This window comes from Nylanderia fulva, unplaced genomic scaffold, assembly GCF_048542155.1.
Source record: "Nylanderia fulva isolate GAGA-0341 unplaced genomic scaffold, ASM4854215v1 Scaffold576, whole genome shotgun sequence".
NCBI classification, from domain to species: domain Eukaryota; kingdom Metazoa; phylum Arthropoda; class Insecta; order Hymenoptera; family Formicidae; genus Nylanderia; species Nylanderia fulva.
In genome coordinates this window covers 21,443-34,967 of record NW_028190672.1, presented here as the reverse complement: position 1 = coordinate 34,967, position 13,525 = coordinate 21,443, and the positions used below count along the sequence as shown (strand labels likewise).

The 13,525-nt window shown below is 38.1% G+C and overlaps 2 protein-coding genes across 2 annotated transcripts; one reads left to right on the top strand and one right to left on the bottom strand.

Annotated features, from left to right (window-relative positions):
• Window positions 1–1,385: 1,385 nt before the first annotated feature.
• Window positions 1,386–2,162, top strand: LOC146720963 (uncharacterized). The gene has a single exon (XM_085487568.1). The coding sequence runs from the start codon at window positions 1,386–1,388 to the stop codon at window positions 2,160–2,162; it is 777 nt and encodes a 258-aa protein (XP_085343694.1).
• A 2,339-nt stretch (window positions 2,163–4,501) lies between these two features.
• Window positions 4,502–6,184, bottom strand: LOC146720962 (uncharacterized). Its single transcript, XM_085487566.1, has one exon. The coding sequence runs from the start codon at window positions 6,073–6,075 to the stop codon at window positions 4,789–4,791; it is 1,287 nt and encodes a 428-aa protein (XP_085343692.1). The 5' UTR covers window positions 6,076–6,184; the 3' UTR covers window positions 4,502–4,788.
• Between the last annotated feature and the right edge of the window lie 7,341 nt (window positions 6,185–13,525).

Sequence of the window (13,525 nt, the reverse complement as noted above, 5' to 3'; positions counted from 1 at the left end):
AGGGGTGAGGTGAATAGGAGATAAGAGGTGAGAGGGTGTAGAAAAAAGAGGAGGAGAGATTGAAAGGATAGGAGAAGATAAAGGGGTAAGGAGTTAGAAAGTAGAAAGTAGGAAAAAGTGAGACACGTGGACACGTAGACACGTGGAAGAGAGAGAGTAGGTGTAGGGAGTAGGTGAGGAGGTAATCACCACCCTCTTCCCCCCAGATGAAGCGGAGGAAGAGGGTGGTGACAGACCCCGGGGTCCTACGATCCAAAATGATTGGAGCGAGGACCTCGGGGTCACAGGTAGAGAGCTCGTCCGAGCAATTGGGCGGCTCCGGGCGAAGAACACCGCCCCGGGGCCGGACGAAATTCCCGGGAAGGCCTGGATTTTGGCCCTCAACGTCCTTGGGGGGAGAATGAGGCAGCTGTTTGACAGCTGCCTCAAGAAGGGCCAATTTCCGTCCATATGGAAGGACGCGAAATTGGTCCTTCTACGAAAGGAGGGGCGCCCCGCAGAATCCCCTGCGGCGTACCGCCCCATTTGCTTGTTGGATGAGGCGGGCAAGCTTTTCGAAAGAGTGATAGCTGCCCGCCTCAGAGAACACCTGTCCGGGGTGGGACCCGATCTCTCCGAATGTCAATACGGATTCCGAGAGGGCAGATCGACGATAGATGCTATTAAGCATGTCAAAGCTCTCTCGGATGAAGTTGTGGAGGGGGGGGCGGTGTGTTGATCGCGACGAGCTTGGACATCTCGAACGCGTTCAACACGCTGCCTTGGAGACATATACGCGAGGCACTCCAATACCACGGGGTGCCTCGCTACTTACAGGAGGTGATCGGGGACTACCTTAAGGACAGGTGGATCTCGTACACGGGGCGGTACCAAGTGCCGCACAAAAAGAAAATTAATAAGGGGGTTCCACAGGGGTCGGTCCTGGGACCGCTCCTGTGGAACATCGGGTATGACTGGGTTCTGCGGGGCGCACTTCTCCTGGGCGTGCACCTTGTGTGTTATGCCGACGACACACTGGTGCTTGCCCGGGGGAAGGATTGGGGGGAAGCTCGACGCTTATCGGCAGTGGGCGTCGAGCTTGTTATGGGCAAGATTCGCGCCTTGGGACTGAGCGTGGCCCTCCAGAAGACCGAGTGTATTCACTTTAACGGTCCTAGGGGGGGGCCACCTCAGTCCTACATCGAGGTAGAGGGAGTTCGGGTGGAGGTGAAGCCCCATATTAAATACTTGGGGCTCACCCTCGACAGTCGCTGGGGCTGGGTGGAACATTTCCGTCGCCTTGCCCCCCGAGTAAGGGCGGCAGTCAACTCGATTGGCTGCTTGCTGCCCAACATCGGGGGGCCCAAGGAAAAGATACGCCGCCTCTACATGGGGCGGTCGGATCCATGGCGCTCTACGGAGCGCCAGTGTGGGCGGGCGGCCTGAGGGCGCAAAGTCAGAAGCTTCTGCTGAGTTTACAGCGGAAGCTAGCCATCAGGCTCGTCCGCGGATACCGGACGCTCCCATTGGAGGCGGCTTTGGCGGTGTCAGGGTCCATTCCCTGGGACCTGCTGGCGGGGGCGTACAAACAAATGTACGATCGAAAGGATGACCTCCGCCGGCGGGGTCGCATCATGACACCGAAGGCGATGGAGGCGGCCCGCCGTCTGACTAAACACCAGGCGGTGGAGAAATGGTCGGAGGCTCTCCTCCGACCAAGAGCCGGACTGCGTGCCGTCCAGGCCATCCAGCCAGTACTTCAGGAGTGGCTGTCGAGAAAGCCCGGACTCTCATATAGAGTCGTGCAGGTGCTCATCGGGCACGGGTGCTTCGGAGAGTACCTGCACGACAAGGCGCGGAGGGAGCCATCGCGGAGATGCCACCACTGTACGGAGGTCAGGGACACGGCGCAACACACGGTCGAACATTGCCTAGCTTGGGCAGACCAGCGCCGTGCCCTGACCAACGTCATCGGGGGGGACCTTGGGCTTCCCAGCATGGTCAAGGCCATGCTGGAAAGCCCACTTAAATGGGAGGCGGTCGCCTCCTTCTGTGAGGACGTCCTCACGCGGAAGGAGGCGGCCGAAAGAGAGAGAGAGGCCGACCCTGATGCGCCCCCAATGCGGCGCAAGAGGGTCGGCCTACGAGGGAGAAGGTTTGCCGCCCAGGCGGCGAGAGATTGAGGAGATCGAGGAGGAGGCGGGATAGGGGAGAGGGAACTTGCTCTCTCTCCCCAATCCCGCTCGATAGAGGTGAGAAGGAGGGCTCCTTCGGGGACCAAGGCCGAATCCCAACCCATTCTGGGGAAGGAGGGAGCCCGGTCCCCGAAGGAGAAACACCAACGGGAGAGGCGGAACGGAGGGGACGCGATCCCACCCTTAGGGTGGGCTCAAGCGTCCCCTCCCTTCCGCTGAGGGAGACTGCCTCCAAGGAGGGAGTCTCCCGAGAGAGGGTGTCTGGCGCCGGGTCCTAACCCCCTTCGGAGGCGGAAGGGGCGCCAACACCCGAGACAGGAGAGCCGCAGAACTCAAAGGGCGGGGGCCCTTCGAGTTCATTGCACGCGACTCTCCACGGAGGGGAGAGGAGTGGTGGTGGTCCCCACTCCTCTCCGCCTGGCGGGCTTGCCCGCCAAACGGGAGGGGCGCACCCGAAAGGGGTGCGTCACGGCGCTTCGGAAACCCCGGTTGCATGCAAAAGCGATTCCCGGGGTTTCCGAGTAGCGCCAGGAGGACCACCGACTGGCTTAGCGGGTCGGGAGTTGAGCCCTCAGCCCTCTCCCATCCCCGCATAACCCAAAGCTTCCCCCAAGGCGGCGGGTATGTGTATACACATTCCAGTCGTAAAAAAAAAAAAAAAAAGGTGTAGGGAGTAGGTGCAGTAGAGTTAAAAGATAGGGAATTCACTAGCGAGTTGGAGCGAGTTGGAGCATAGAGTAGGTGAATCGAAGAAAGAAAGCAATAAAAGAAAAATAATTAAGAAAAAGAATATTAGAGATAGGAGGATAGAGACCAATAGAGATAGGATGTTAGAGGAAGGGGGAAAAAGGGAGATGAGGAAGAAATAAAAAAGAAGGCAGGGAGGCCGAGAAGAATAGATGAGTTAGGGAAGGAGAGGAGGAGCAGTATGGGATGTATAGAGGATTTTTTGAAAAGGAAAAGAGAAGAAGGGGGAGAGGAGGATAAAGAGGAAGAGGAAAGAAGCCTAAGAAGGAGCAAAAAGACAGAAAGGCTGAATAGAGAGGTAGGGGGGATAGAAAAGGAGGAGTTAAGGAGGATGATGGAGGAGATAGGGGAGAAGATAACAGAGAAGTTAGGCGAGGAAATGAGAAAGTTGAAGATAGAAATTTGGAAAAAGGAGGGGGAATGGAGAGAGGAAAGAAGAGAATTGAGAAAAGAGATAGAGAGCCTGGAGAGGAGAGTGATAGATTTGGAAGCAAGAGTAGAGGAAAGAGGAAGAAAGGAGGAAAGAAAAAGAGAGGGGGGCGAAGGAGGGAGGAGTTAAGGAGGATGATGGAGGAGATAGGGGAGAAGATAACAGAGAAGTTAAGCGAGGAAATGAGAAAGTTGAAGATAGAAATTTGAAAAAAGGAGGGGGAATGGAGAGAGGAAAGAAGAGAATTGAGAAAAGAGATAGAGAGCCTGGAGAAGAGAGTGATAGATTTGGAAGCAAGAGTAGAAGAAAGAGGAAGAAAGGAGGAAAGAGAAAGAGAGGGGGGCGAAGGAGGGAGTAAGGGGATAAACGAGACAATAATAGGAAAAGTGAAGGACATAGGAAAGAAATTAGAATGGAAGGAAAGAGAAGAGAGAAGAAATAACATAGTAATAAAAAGAATGGAGGAAGGGAAGGAAGGTGTAAAGGAAAGAGTAGAGAAATTAATGAAAGAGATAGGAGCGAAAGCAGAGATAGAATGGATAAGGATGTTGAAAGAAAAGGAGGGAAAGGAAGGTGAAATGGTGGTAGTAAAACTAGGAAGTAGAGAACAAAAAAGACAGGTAATGGAGAGGAAGAGGATATTAAGAGGAAAGAGGGTGAGAATAGAAGATGATTTAACATGGGAAGAAAGAAAGATAAAATGGAGGCTAATGGAGATCGCGGAGATAGAAAGGAGGAAAGGAAACAATGTATGGACGAGCTATGGAAGGATAAAAATCAATGATGTATGGTGGAGATGGGAAGAGGAGGAAGGTGTGCTTAAAAACTGGAAAGGAGAAATTAGAGAAGGTATAGAGAAAATGAGGGGGGAAGAAGGGGGTATGAAGACAGGAAAGGAGGAAAGAAAGGGATAGAAGAAGGGAAAAGAGAGGAAAGGAGAAAAGGAGGAGGGGAGAACAATAGTAAGAAGAGATTGATTGATTGATGAGCTTTTATTTAGCTTTCTCAGCTATTTTCTTATACATTTTAACATTTACATATGTAAGATATGCGCTTTTAATCTTCTTTTAAATAATTCGAGCCTATCGCAAGTTTTAATTTCTACTGGCAGGACGTTATACAATATACTTCCTTCATAAAACAAACTTTTCTGTGCACTCCTTGTTTTTTTTCCTCTAATACTATCTCATATTTAATATCGCTTCTAACGTATAAAATAACTCCTCCCGTATTCCTATTCTCAGCATTACATCTAACTATACTATAACCCGGAACGTTCACTTCACTGTCTTCGATATCCTCAGTCACTCTGGTCTCCGAAAATGCTAAGAACGCAGGATTTATTTTCTTCATGATCTGATGTTGTATCTCATCTCTGTGCGCAATTAAACTTTGCGCATTTGTATATAGTATTATCTCCGCTTCTTCCTGTGGTTGCTATTTAGCGTCCTCCCAGCCTGCTCTCCTCTTCTCCTCCCGTAGCGCCCTCTTAAAGGTCGGACATTCCGGACTAAGGGCGTCATGGTCATCGCTTATATTCAGATTGTATGTTCGATTTTTGAACATACAATTCACACATTTCTTCTTTGTCGCTGTACAATCACGCGAGTTATGACTTCCTGCACATTTATAGCATGCTTCCTCTCGCGTACAATTTTTTGCAATATGATAATATCCCCAGCATTTGAAACATCTTTTAACATTGATGTGATTAAATACCGGACACTTCTTCCATCCTACACTTAGCTTTCCTTTCTTCAATATCAGCTCATGTGTCTCTTCATCTGCTTCTATTATTATTGACCCTTCTTCATTTCCTTTTCTTTCAGATTGATTATTTCTCCTTTCTTTGATCATTCTCTTCACAATTCGCATATTTGCTGTATCTATTTTATTCTGCATCTTTATCGTATTTATAAGTTCATTATCATCTAATTTCATCTCTTCTACACCTATATTAATAATTTTTATCTTTGGTTTTGATTGAGGCGACTCTATCACTTTATAATTTTCTCCCAGCTTAGCTTGAACTGTCTCCTTCAATTTTCTCACCTCCTCGCCGGTTTCACAACCCACGATCACTGTTCCCTTGCTACCTTTCCTTAATTTCGTTATTCCCATAGCCATACTCTTAATATCCACCTTTTCTTTTATCAATTTTTTAGTGGCTTCACTCTCTTGTTGCATTTTCGGCTTAACAATTATAACGTTTTCTTTCTTCTTCCCTTTAACCGCTTCACTGTAGCTTATCTGCGATTCTTCCTTTAATACACATGTTACTCCCTGTATCATTTTCTTCAAGTTTTCCAGTTCTTGCTTAACATTTACTAATTCTTCTTGAACTACTTCTTTAATCATTAGTTTAATTTCATTTTTACAGGCTGTTTCATTTTTTATTTCCTTTACAGTTTTTATGATCCAGTCTACTTTTACATCAATGCCTGATCCTTTACTTATGAACGATCCTGCAGATCCCACGGATCCTGTAGACGATGTCCTATCTCTTCCTGCCGTCTTCATGTTTGTTTCTTTACTATCAATCAAAAATTCCTCAAATGGGCCTTTACACGGCACTAATTCTTGTCTACTGTCCAGAATTTTATGCTTAATTACACATCCTGGATGGTAAAAAAGCTTATTTATACAAGTTTTGCATTTGACGACTTTATTCTTTATTGCCTTCCTACATGCCGAGCATCGATACTCTGCATATTCATCGTCCATGCCGATAATTACCGGCCGAAACCGCTAATATCAGCCTAATCGATCACTCACCTGTGATCCACTTTCACACGTCAGCACTATTGTGTCCACGTATAATGTCTACTTGTCTTACGAGACTTCAATACCCCGAAGAATAAATTCACTGCTCACAGTCACAGATCGCCATATCCCGGCTAGATAACTTTCATAGCTATCCCCTTTTTATGGCAGCGTAACTTGAATAACTTATTATACTTCTTTTCCACTGTTTACCGGTGAAAACTCAGTATTTTGACGGAGCGATGTGACACACGTCTTCTCCACTTCAGAAAGAGAGAGAGAGAGAGCGAGAGACAGCGAGAGAAAGCGAGAGAGGGCGAGAGAGAGCGAAAAAAGACGTGGGAAAGCAAGAGAGAAAGGGCGAAAGAGGGGGGAGAGAGAGGGGAGAGAGAGGGGGAGAGAGAGAGAGAGAGAGAGTGAGAGAGAGCAAGAATTTATTTTTTGTTTGGTTGCTTAAAAGGTTAAGCAGCTGAGGAAAATGTCACTATACTAGGATGGGTGACCGCGGATAAGGTAAAGCAGCTTCGGACAGAATCACTTTGTCGGGATGGGTGATCGGGACAAGTACGACGCCGTATCTTAAAAAAAAGTGACACCTTTTCGACCAAAAAATAACTTGAAAAATTCATATCTCCGCAACCAATAGAGCTATCAAGTTCCTTAAGGTCTCATTTTACTCGGAAAAAATCGCGCTTTCGATTGATATGGTCATCTTTTGAAAAATATGTTTCCGTTCATGAAATATTTCAAATTTTTGTTTTCAAGGTTACGAAAATCGTGTTACGTCCGGTAAAGGATACACAGTAGCGTCCTACGGATAATTTTCGCTATTGTTTCGATATTTTCGCTATCTTTTCGATATCTTTCGATATTTTTTTTTGTTTTTTTGTAGATTGTATTTTAATTTGACGAATAAAAGATATAACTTAGCGAGACGCTACCGCGTCTCCTGATATACTCGTACCTACTAAAAAATACCTAAACTATTATTTGCAATTATATTATATTTTATATTATTCTTGCATATGAATCAATGGCATGATGATAAAACCATCGTCGTAAGGAAATTTCACACATTTCCCTTTAATGTCTTGAATATTGACTGTGTACAAATCATATGACAAATGTTGTGTTTGCTGAATATTAAATAATTCTGAGGAACAAGGTGAACTGAAAAATGGTTTTGATTCAATGAATTTTCTTCCCTTTAAAAAGATTTCTGAAGTCTTGATTTCTTTATAAATACTTTCGACACAAAATACACAATTGTTTTTTAACATAACGCAATTATCTTTATCACATGTGCTTAGTTCAAACTTTTCAATGATTACTGTTTTGTAGAATATAAAATCTTGTTTATGAAATTGATCAGTACATTGCTGACGTAAAATTGGATACGTTTTTTCATTATCATTGTTTTGCATATATTCTTGTTCTTTTAACCTATTACAAATTTGTTGTAAAGGATTTCTTGTAGCTTGAATTGTTTTTTTTATCTCAAATAAATAATTTTCATATTTAAAACAACTGAAAGTGTCAAGTGGACCATGTTGCAAGCAATCTATGGGCAAATGTATAAGGCCATGAACATTATGAGTAATATATTCTTTTCCGTAAAGTATTGCATATTTTTGAACAAAGTATTCGAGTAGTTTCAATGAATAATTATTATAAATTCTGTATAATGCAGGACTGCATAAAATTCGAATAGCGCAGGATAAGGCCATGAAATGTGTGTATATATTTTTGTTTGCAATCTTTTTTAAAACAATTGGTCCGGTGTATAATAAAAATTGCCTTAATTCAGTGGCTTTATAGTATTCAATGTCCTCTAAACTTCTTGGCAAGCGTGGAAAATCTTTCGGCACATAATTCTTCAAAAACAATAATTGATTATTAATATCATTTTTATCAGTCTCGGGTAAACGATGATTTTTTTTCCCTCTTATCCAAAACATAATTAATCTTTTAACTACGCCTAGAAATACAAGATGCATGCCATCGAGAGGAACTTGAGATACGAAACCAATATTTAGCTTTTCGAAAGGACTTGTATCTTTATGGAATTCCTCATCTAATTTATTTCTGATACTGAAATCAGTCCGCAATTGTGCATTTGTTTGTAAAAAAGTCATTCTTCCATTAACAAAGGTCCCTTCTTGAATGCATTTTGTGCAGGCATTATAGCCTGTATGACCTTTAATACATAAAATAAATGATTTTGCAGGAGCATCACAAAGAAGTTTACCAACCTTTACTTTTATTATTTTTTTATTTATGTTAAAACCATTTTGTTCTAAATGTTTGAGCTCTGTTATAAACTCAGTTAAAAATTGGTCTACATAGGCTGGTTTCTTGTGTCCGTGATATATCCCAGCCGCAAAAGGTTTTTTAATATTTTTATCAACCAGATTTAGATCTATGGAGATAAGAATAGGCCAGAGTTGACTTTTTGAAGAATTAGATATCGGTAAACCATCAATGTTTATGTTAAGAGGTAATGCTATTTCTACATTTTGCATCAAATGTTTTTGAATATTTAAACTATTATTAATTATCCTACGTAGTCCATTCTCTATGCCAATGTGACAATAGAAACCTGGAAGAACACTTTTAAGTTCATATGGACATGAACTTGGTGTTTTTAAAAGAGTTCGCGAGTCTTTTGCTAATTGTGGAAATATCACTCGTAGAATACCCAACAATTCATTCATGGCAGATTGACTAAGCAAATGTCTGTATTTTAAAAACCATTGTTTCACAGCGTTAACTATGAAATCATTTACAATAGGGAGATTATTACATAAATTTTCAAATGATAAAGAAGTATCTGAACAGTTAATTTCTTCAATCACATCAATATATTCCAATGGTTCAATCTCAATTTTTTCTGGAATCTCGGGAATCACATTATCATGGTTTTCACATTGTTCTTGTTTTTCATTATGTTTCTTTGCAGTATCTACATTTATATTTGTAGTATTTACATTTATGACAGTATCTACATTTATAATTGTTTTTATGTTATTAGGCAAATTATTCGTCTGAATTAATTGTCGATTCAACTGCAAGATGTGTATTAATTCTTTTTTTACCATCCGTCTCATATGACGTTTTGTAACAAAACATTTTTTTATTTTAGCCATTATTGTTTTAATTTTTATGTCAGTATTGCTATTATTGACTTGATAAAAAAATCACTGAAAAAATTAAAATCATTCACATGAGATGCTCATATAGTTAATACGTAGTTTTTAAGATTTTATGGTATTTAACGTTATTAAAATAATATATATATACACAATATATACTTACATGGCAGGAATCTCGAACGTCACCAACAGGCAGATCCATTGCTTCCAGTTATAAATAAAGATGAATTTAAAATTTAATTATAAAACGACTTATAAAACCTCCAATAAAGCCCAACAAACACAATTGTCTTATTATTATATTTGGGTATTCTTATTCACATACGAAAGCTCCTGAGACGAAACGCCGCGCTCCCTAGTTACGCGTATCAACTCGTTGCTAACGAACGAGCGGTGATTATTATAGATTCCTAAAACATTCTTGGAACATGTATGAGATATTTGTGGTATAGTAAATATGTTACAATAGATTTTTTTTAAGTCACCACGAGTGAAATATTTTTTTCGACTGTCGCAAAGATAAATTGAGTACATATATGTATAAAACACGATTATTTATAAATATTTCAATTAAATATTTGTACATTTTTTAAATAAAAATATGAAACTATACTTTTGTTTACTTAACTATGTTTTGCATGAAACGTTAAACAAAAACTATTTTCAAAATATTATAAATTTATAAAATATTAAAAATTCAGTGATTTATTAATGTATACGTACTTTATTTATTAATGTATATATACGTACCTTATTTATATTAATGTATATATATACGTACCTGATATTTACTAAAAAGCTTTTGTGTTATTATTTCAAAAACGTTGATGTAACACAATTGTACAAAAACAATTGTACAAACACAAATATATAAAATCTGCAATGCAGTGTAATATTTTTGAATATGTTACAAAGTAAATGTTTCATATAAAACGTTCATAGAATATTATGAAATTAAATGTTTCAGGAATGTCACAAATGTAACATTGCTGTAATGTCTCTGAACGTTACAAACTAAACATCCCAAATGAAACGTTTATGGAATGTTTTAAAATATATGTTTTATGAACGTAGCAAATGTAACATTGCTGTCATGTCTCTAAGGTTACAAACTAAACATCCCAAATGAAACGTTTATGGAATGTTTTAAAATATTATACATGTTTTATGAACGTCGCAAATGTAACAATGCTGTAATGTCTCTGAACGTTACAAACTGAACATCCCAAATGAAATGTTTCTAGGATGTTGCCAAACATTTCTTTCCTAACATTTCAAATTATCGATATAACAGCCAAAATGTTACATTTCTGGAACAGTGCATGAATGTTGCAATTGAAATGTTATTTTGAAACGTTTACGAAACATTTCATAAACATATTTATGTAACGTTTCAAATTTGCAATATTATTGCCGAAATGTAACATCCCCTGTATGTTTCATGTTTAGCGGGTATATATATATATATAATTTTTCTTTATAAAATCAATAAAATCAATGTTTACAAGCAACTATTATAATAAATATATATATTTAAAATACATCTAATATATATAATTTTGATTTAAACACCCTTTATACTGCGCATGATGCAACACGCCTTAACCGAACAAATATTTTGGAAAATCGTTCGTTTATATACAAACAGCAAGTGAGTAATACAATATAGAATATAATATAAAAAAAATAAAATTACATAACTTAAATAATGTATAATAATAGAAATTTTATAAAATGTCCCTTAATTTTCTTGCTTCTTCAGACATTATTTCATAATGGTGTTTTTTAGTTTTACAATTCCGCTATTTTTCTCGTTTTTCTACTATATTTATTTTTAATTTCATTATTTTTACTATGAAAACCGCTTTTGTAGAAAGAAGTTGTTGATTTATCGTTGTCTCTCTTTCATATGCAGATTCATTGTTGTTTTGTTTATTTTTGTTTCATAATTTGTTATTTTTTGAAAATAATTTTTAAAATTATTTTTATTCTTTTTATTATTTCCCTTATTTATATATATGTATATTGTCCATAATTCTTATAATTTCTTTTCTTTTAATTGCATCTTTTGCTATTTTTTATTTGTTTTCTAATCTTTTTTAACAGGTTATTAAATATCTAACATCTCTTTTCCATTACCTTCTCCATTTTTCATTATTCTTCTCTCGTAGATCTACCTACTTATTTTTCTAATTTTTTGTTTTGTCTTTATTTTCTTTTAATTTGTTTTGTTATTGTTCAAAATCATTTTATAACTCTCTCAATACTTTGTTCAAATATAATCTGTTTTAGTGCTTTAATGAAAAATTAAATAATATATTATTTAATTGCATTTAAAATTATGTTATATTCTTTATTATCATAATATAAATATAAGATATATAAATTTGTTGTGTGCCTCGGGAGAGACACTTAAGGGTCGCGCCAAATTGGGATGGGAATCCGGGGCGTCAGGACTTGTCGGGTGTTTGTAGAAAATGCACTACACTTTTTGTATTAAAATTCTTTATTCAACTTCAACCACTTGGTCTTTATTTTATTCCACTATTAATACACTGAAGCTTTATCGTGTGTGCGGCACTGACTTTCTATTACTCCGCGTATCGCGCACAACTGCGAGTCGATGCTAGGTGCGCGCGCGGTTTAGCGAGATCGTGGTTAGAGCGATTATTTGTGTCTGCGACTGAGCGAGCTGTCGCGTCTCTACTCTCTTTTTATATCGTTGTTTTTTGGAGTTTTCCCGATCGGAAGGGGTGCCTGGCAACAGGTTTCCCCGGTCGAGAATCTAGGTGCAAGCGAAGCAGATTCAAAGTCCTTCTGCTTTGCTTGCACGTTGATCAATTTCTGTTCCGCGTATATCTCGCATTGTATGCGTTTTTAACGCGGTCATTATCTGTCGTAATTCTGATTTCGCGTATACCTCGCATCGTATGCGTTTTTTAACGCGGTCATTATCTGTCGTAATTCTGATTCCGCGTATACCTCGCATCGTATGCGTTTTTTAACGCGGTCAGTGTCTGTCGTAATTGCGGATGCAATACGAGTACCCATTTCTTAATATTAGTTAACTTTTAATAGTTATATCTATTGTATATCTTTGGGGGATATAACAAATTTATAAAGAAAAATGCAATTTTATATTTTGTTTCTTAGTATTTATTAAAATGTTTTATAACATAAATATTACACAAACAATTTTCACGTATTTGTAATGTTTTTCTACATATTTTAAATTTTTTGTGAATTTAGCCAATTACATCGCCCAAGTTTTATTAATTTTATGAGGGAAATTGCAGAATCACAAACAGATGATGATCTACGTTACTTGCATAATTGGGATTTGGAAAAGCATTGTCCTCTCATAAAAATAATACGAGATTATAGTCATCCGGTGTACGAAACATTTTTCCGATGGTCTATAGAAAATATTAATGAATTAGTTATTGATTGCTTACCTATTACTTATATTACAGAAACATATCCCGATTTTTACGATTTTTTTATATTCCATGGTATGCGCAAATTCAAGCAGAAAATCAAAACTATTATTTTTTCAAGAGGATAGTTGGATGATATTCAATATGCAACAAATTGATAAATATCGATCATTGACTCATTATGACTTATTACTCGTCTTCATTTTACACACACATACACACAATTGATATTATTTTATATTTTTGTATATTTTATTCATTATCGTATAAAAATCTGAAATATTCATTATATATAATTATAATAGTTTTAAAATGTTTTGTGTAATGTTCTGCATTATTTAATATATAATTAAGGTATACATCAGTGTTTTTTATATTATATCAATCAATATTAAAATTATATATTTATAAATATGTATTTTATGCTAATAATAATAAAAATTATAAAAAAGTTAATTATATTTATAAAATTAATATAATAATAAGTGCAAAGTAACATACAATTTTCGTAACATTACATGTTACAGAAATTACACTGATTAATAAAAATAATTGTGAAGAAGTTAATCGGAATACAATTAGAAAATATGGTTGCAAAGTCAATGTAATAGCTATCAGATGTTTTAGTGAAATCAGCAGTGCGCTGTCGAAGGAGATCATAAAATAAATAAGATTATTTTTGCCAAGTTATAGATTTTCTGCCTTAATACTAAATATCATATTTTAAATTATTACTGTGATGAAACCTAGACTAGTGATACCAAAAATTATTGTTACAATTAATTATGTTTAAAAATATTGGAAATTATGTATGAAAAATGT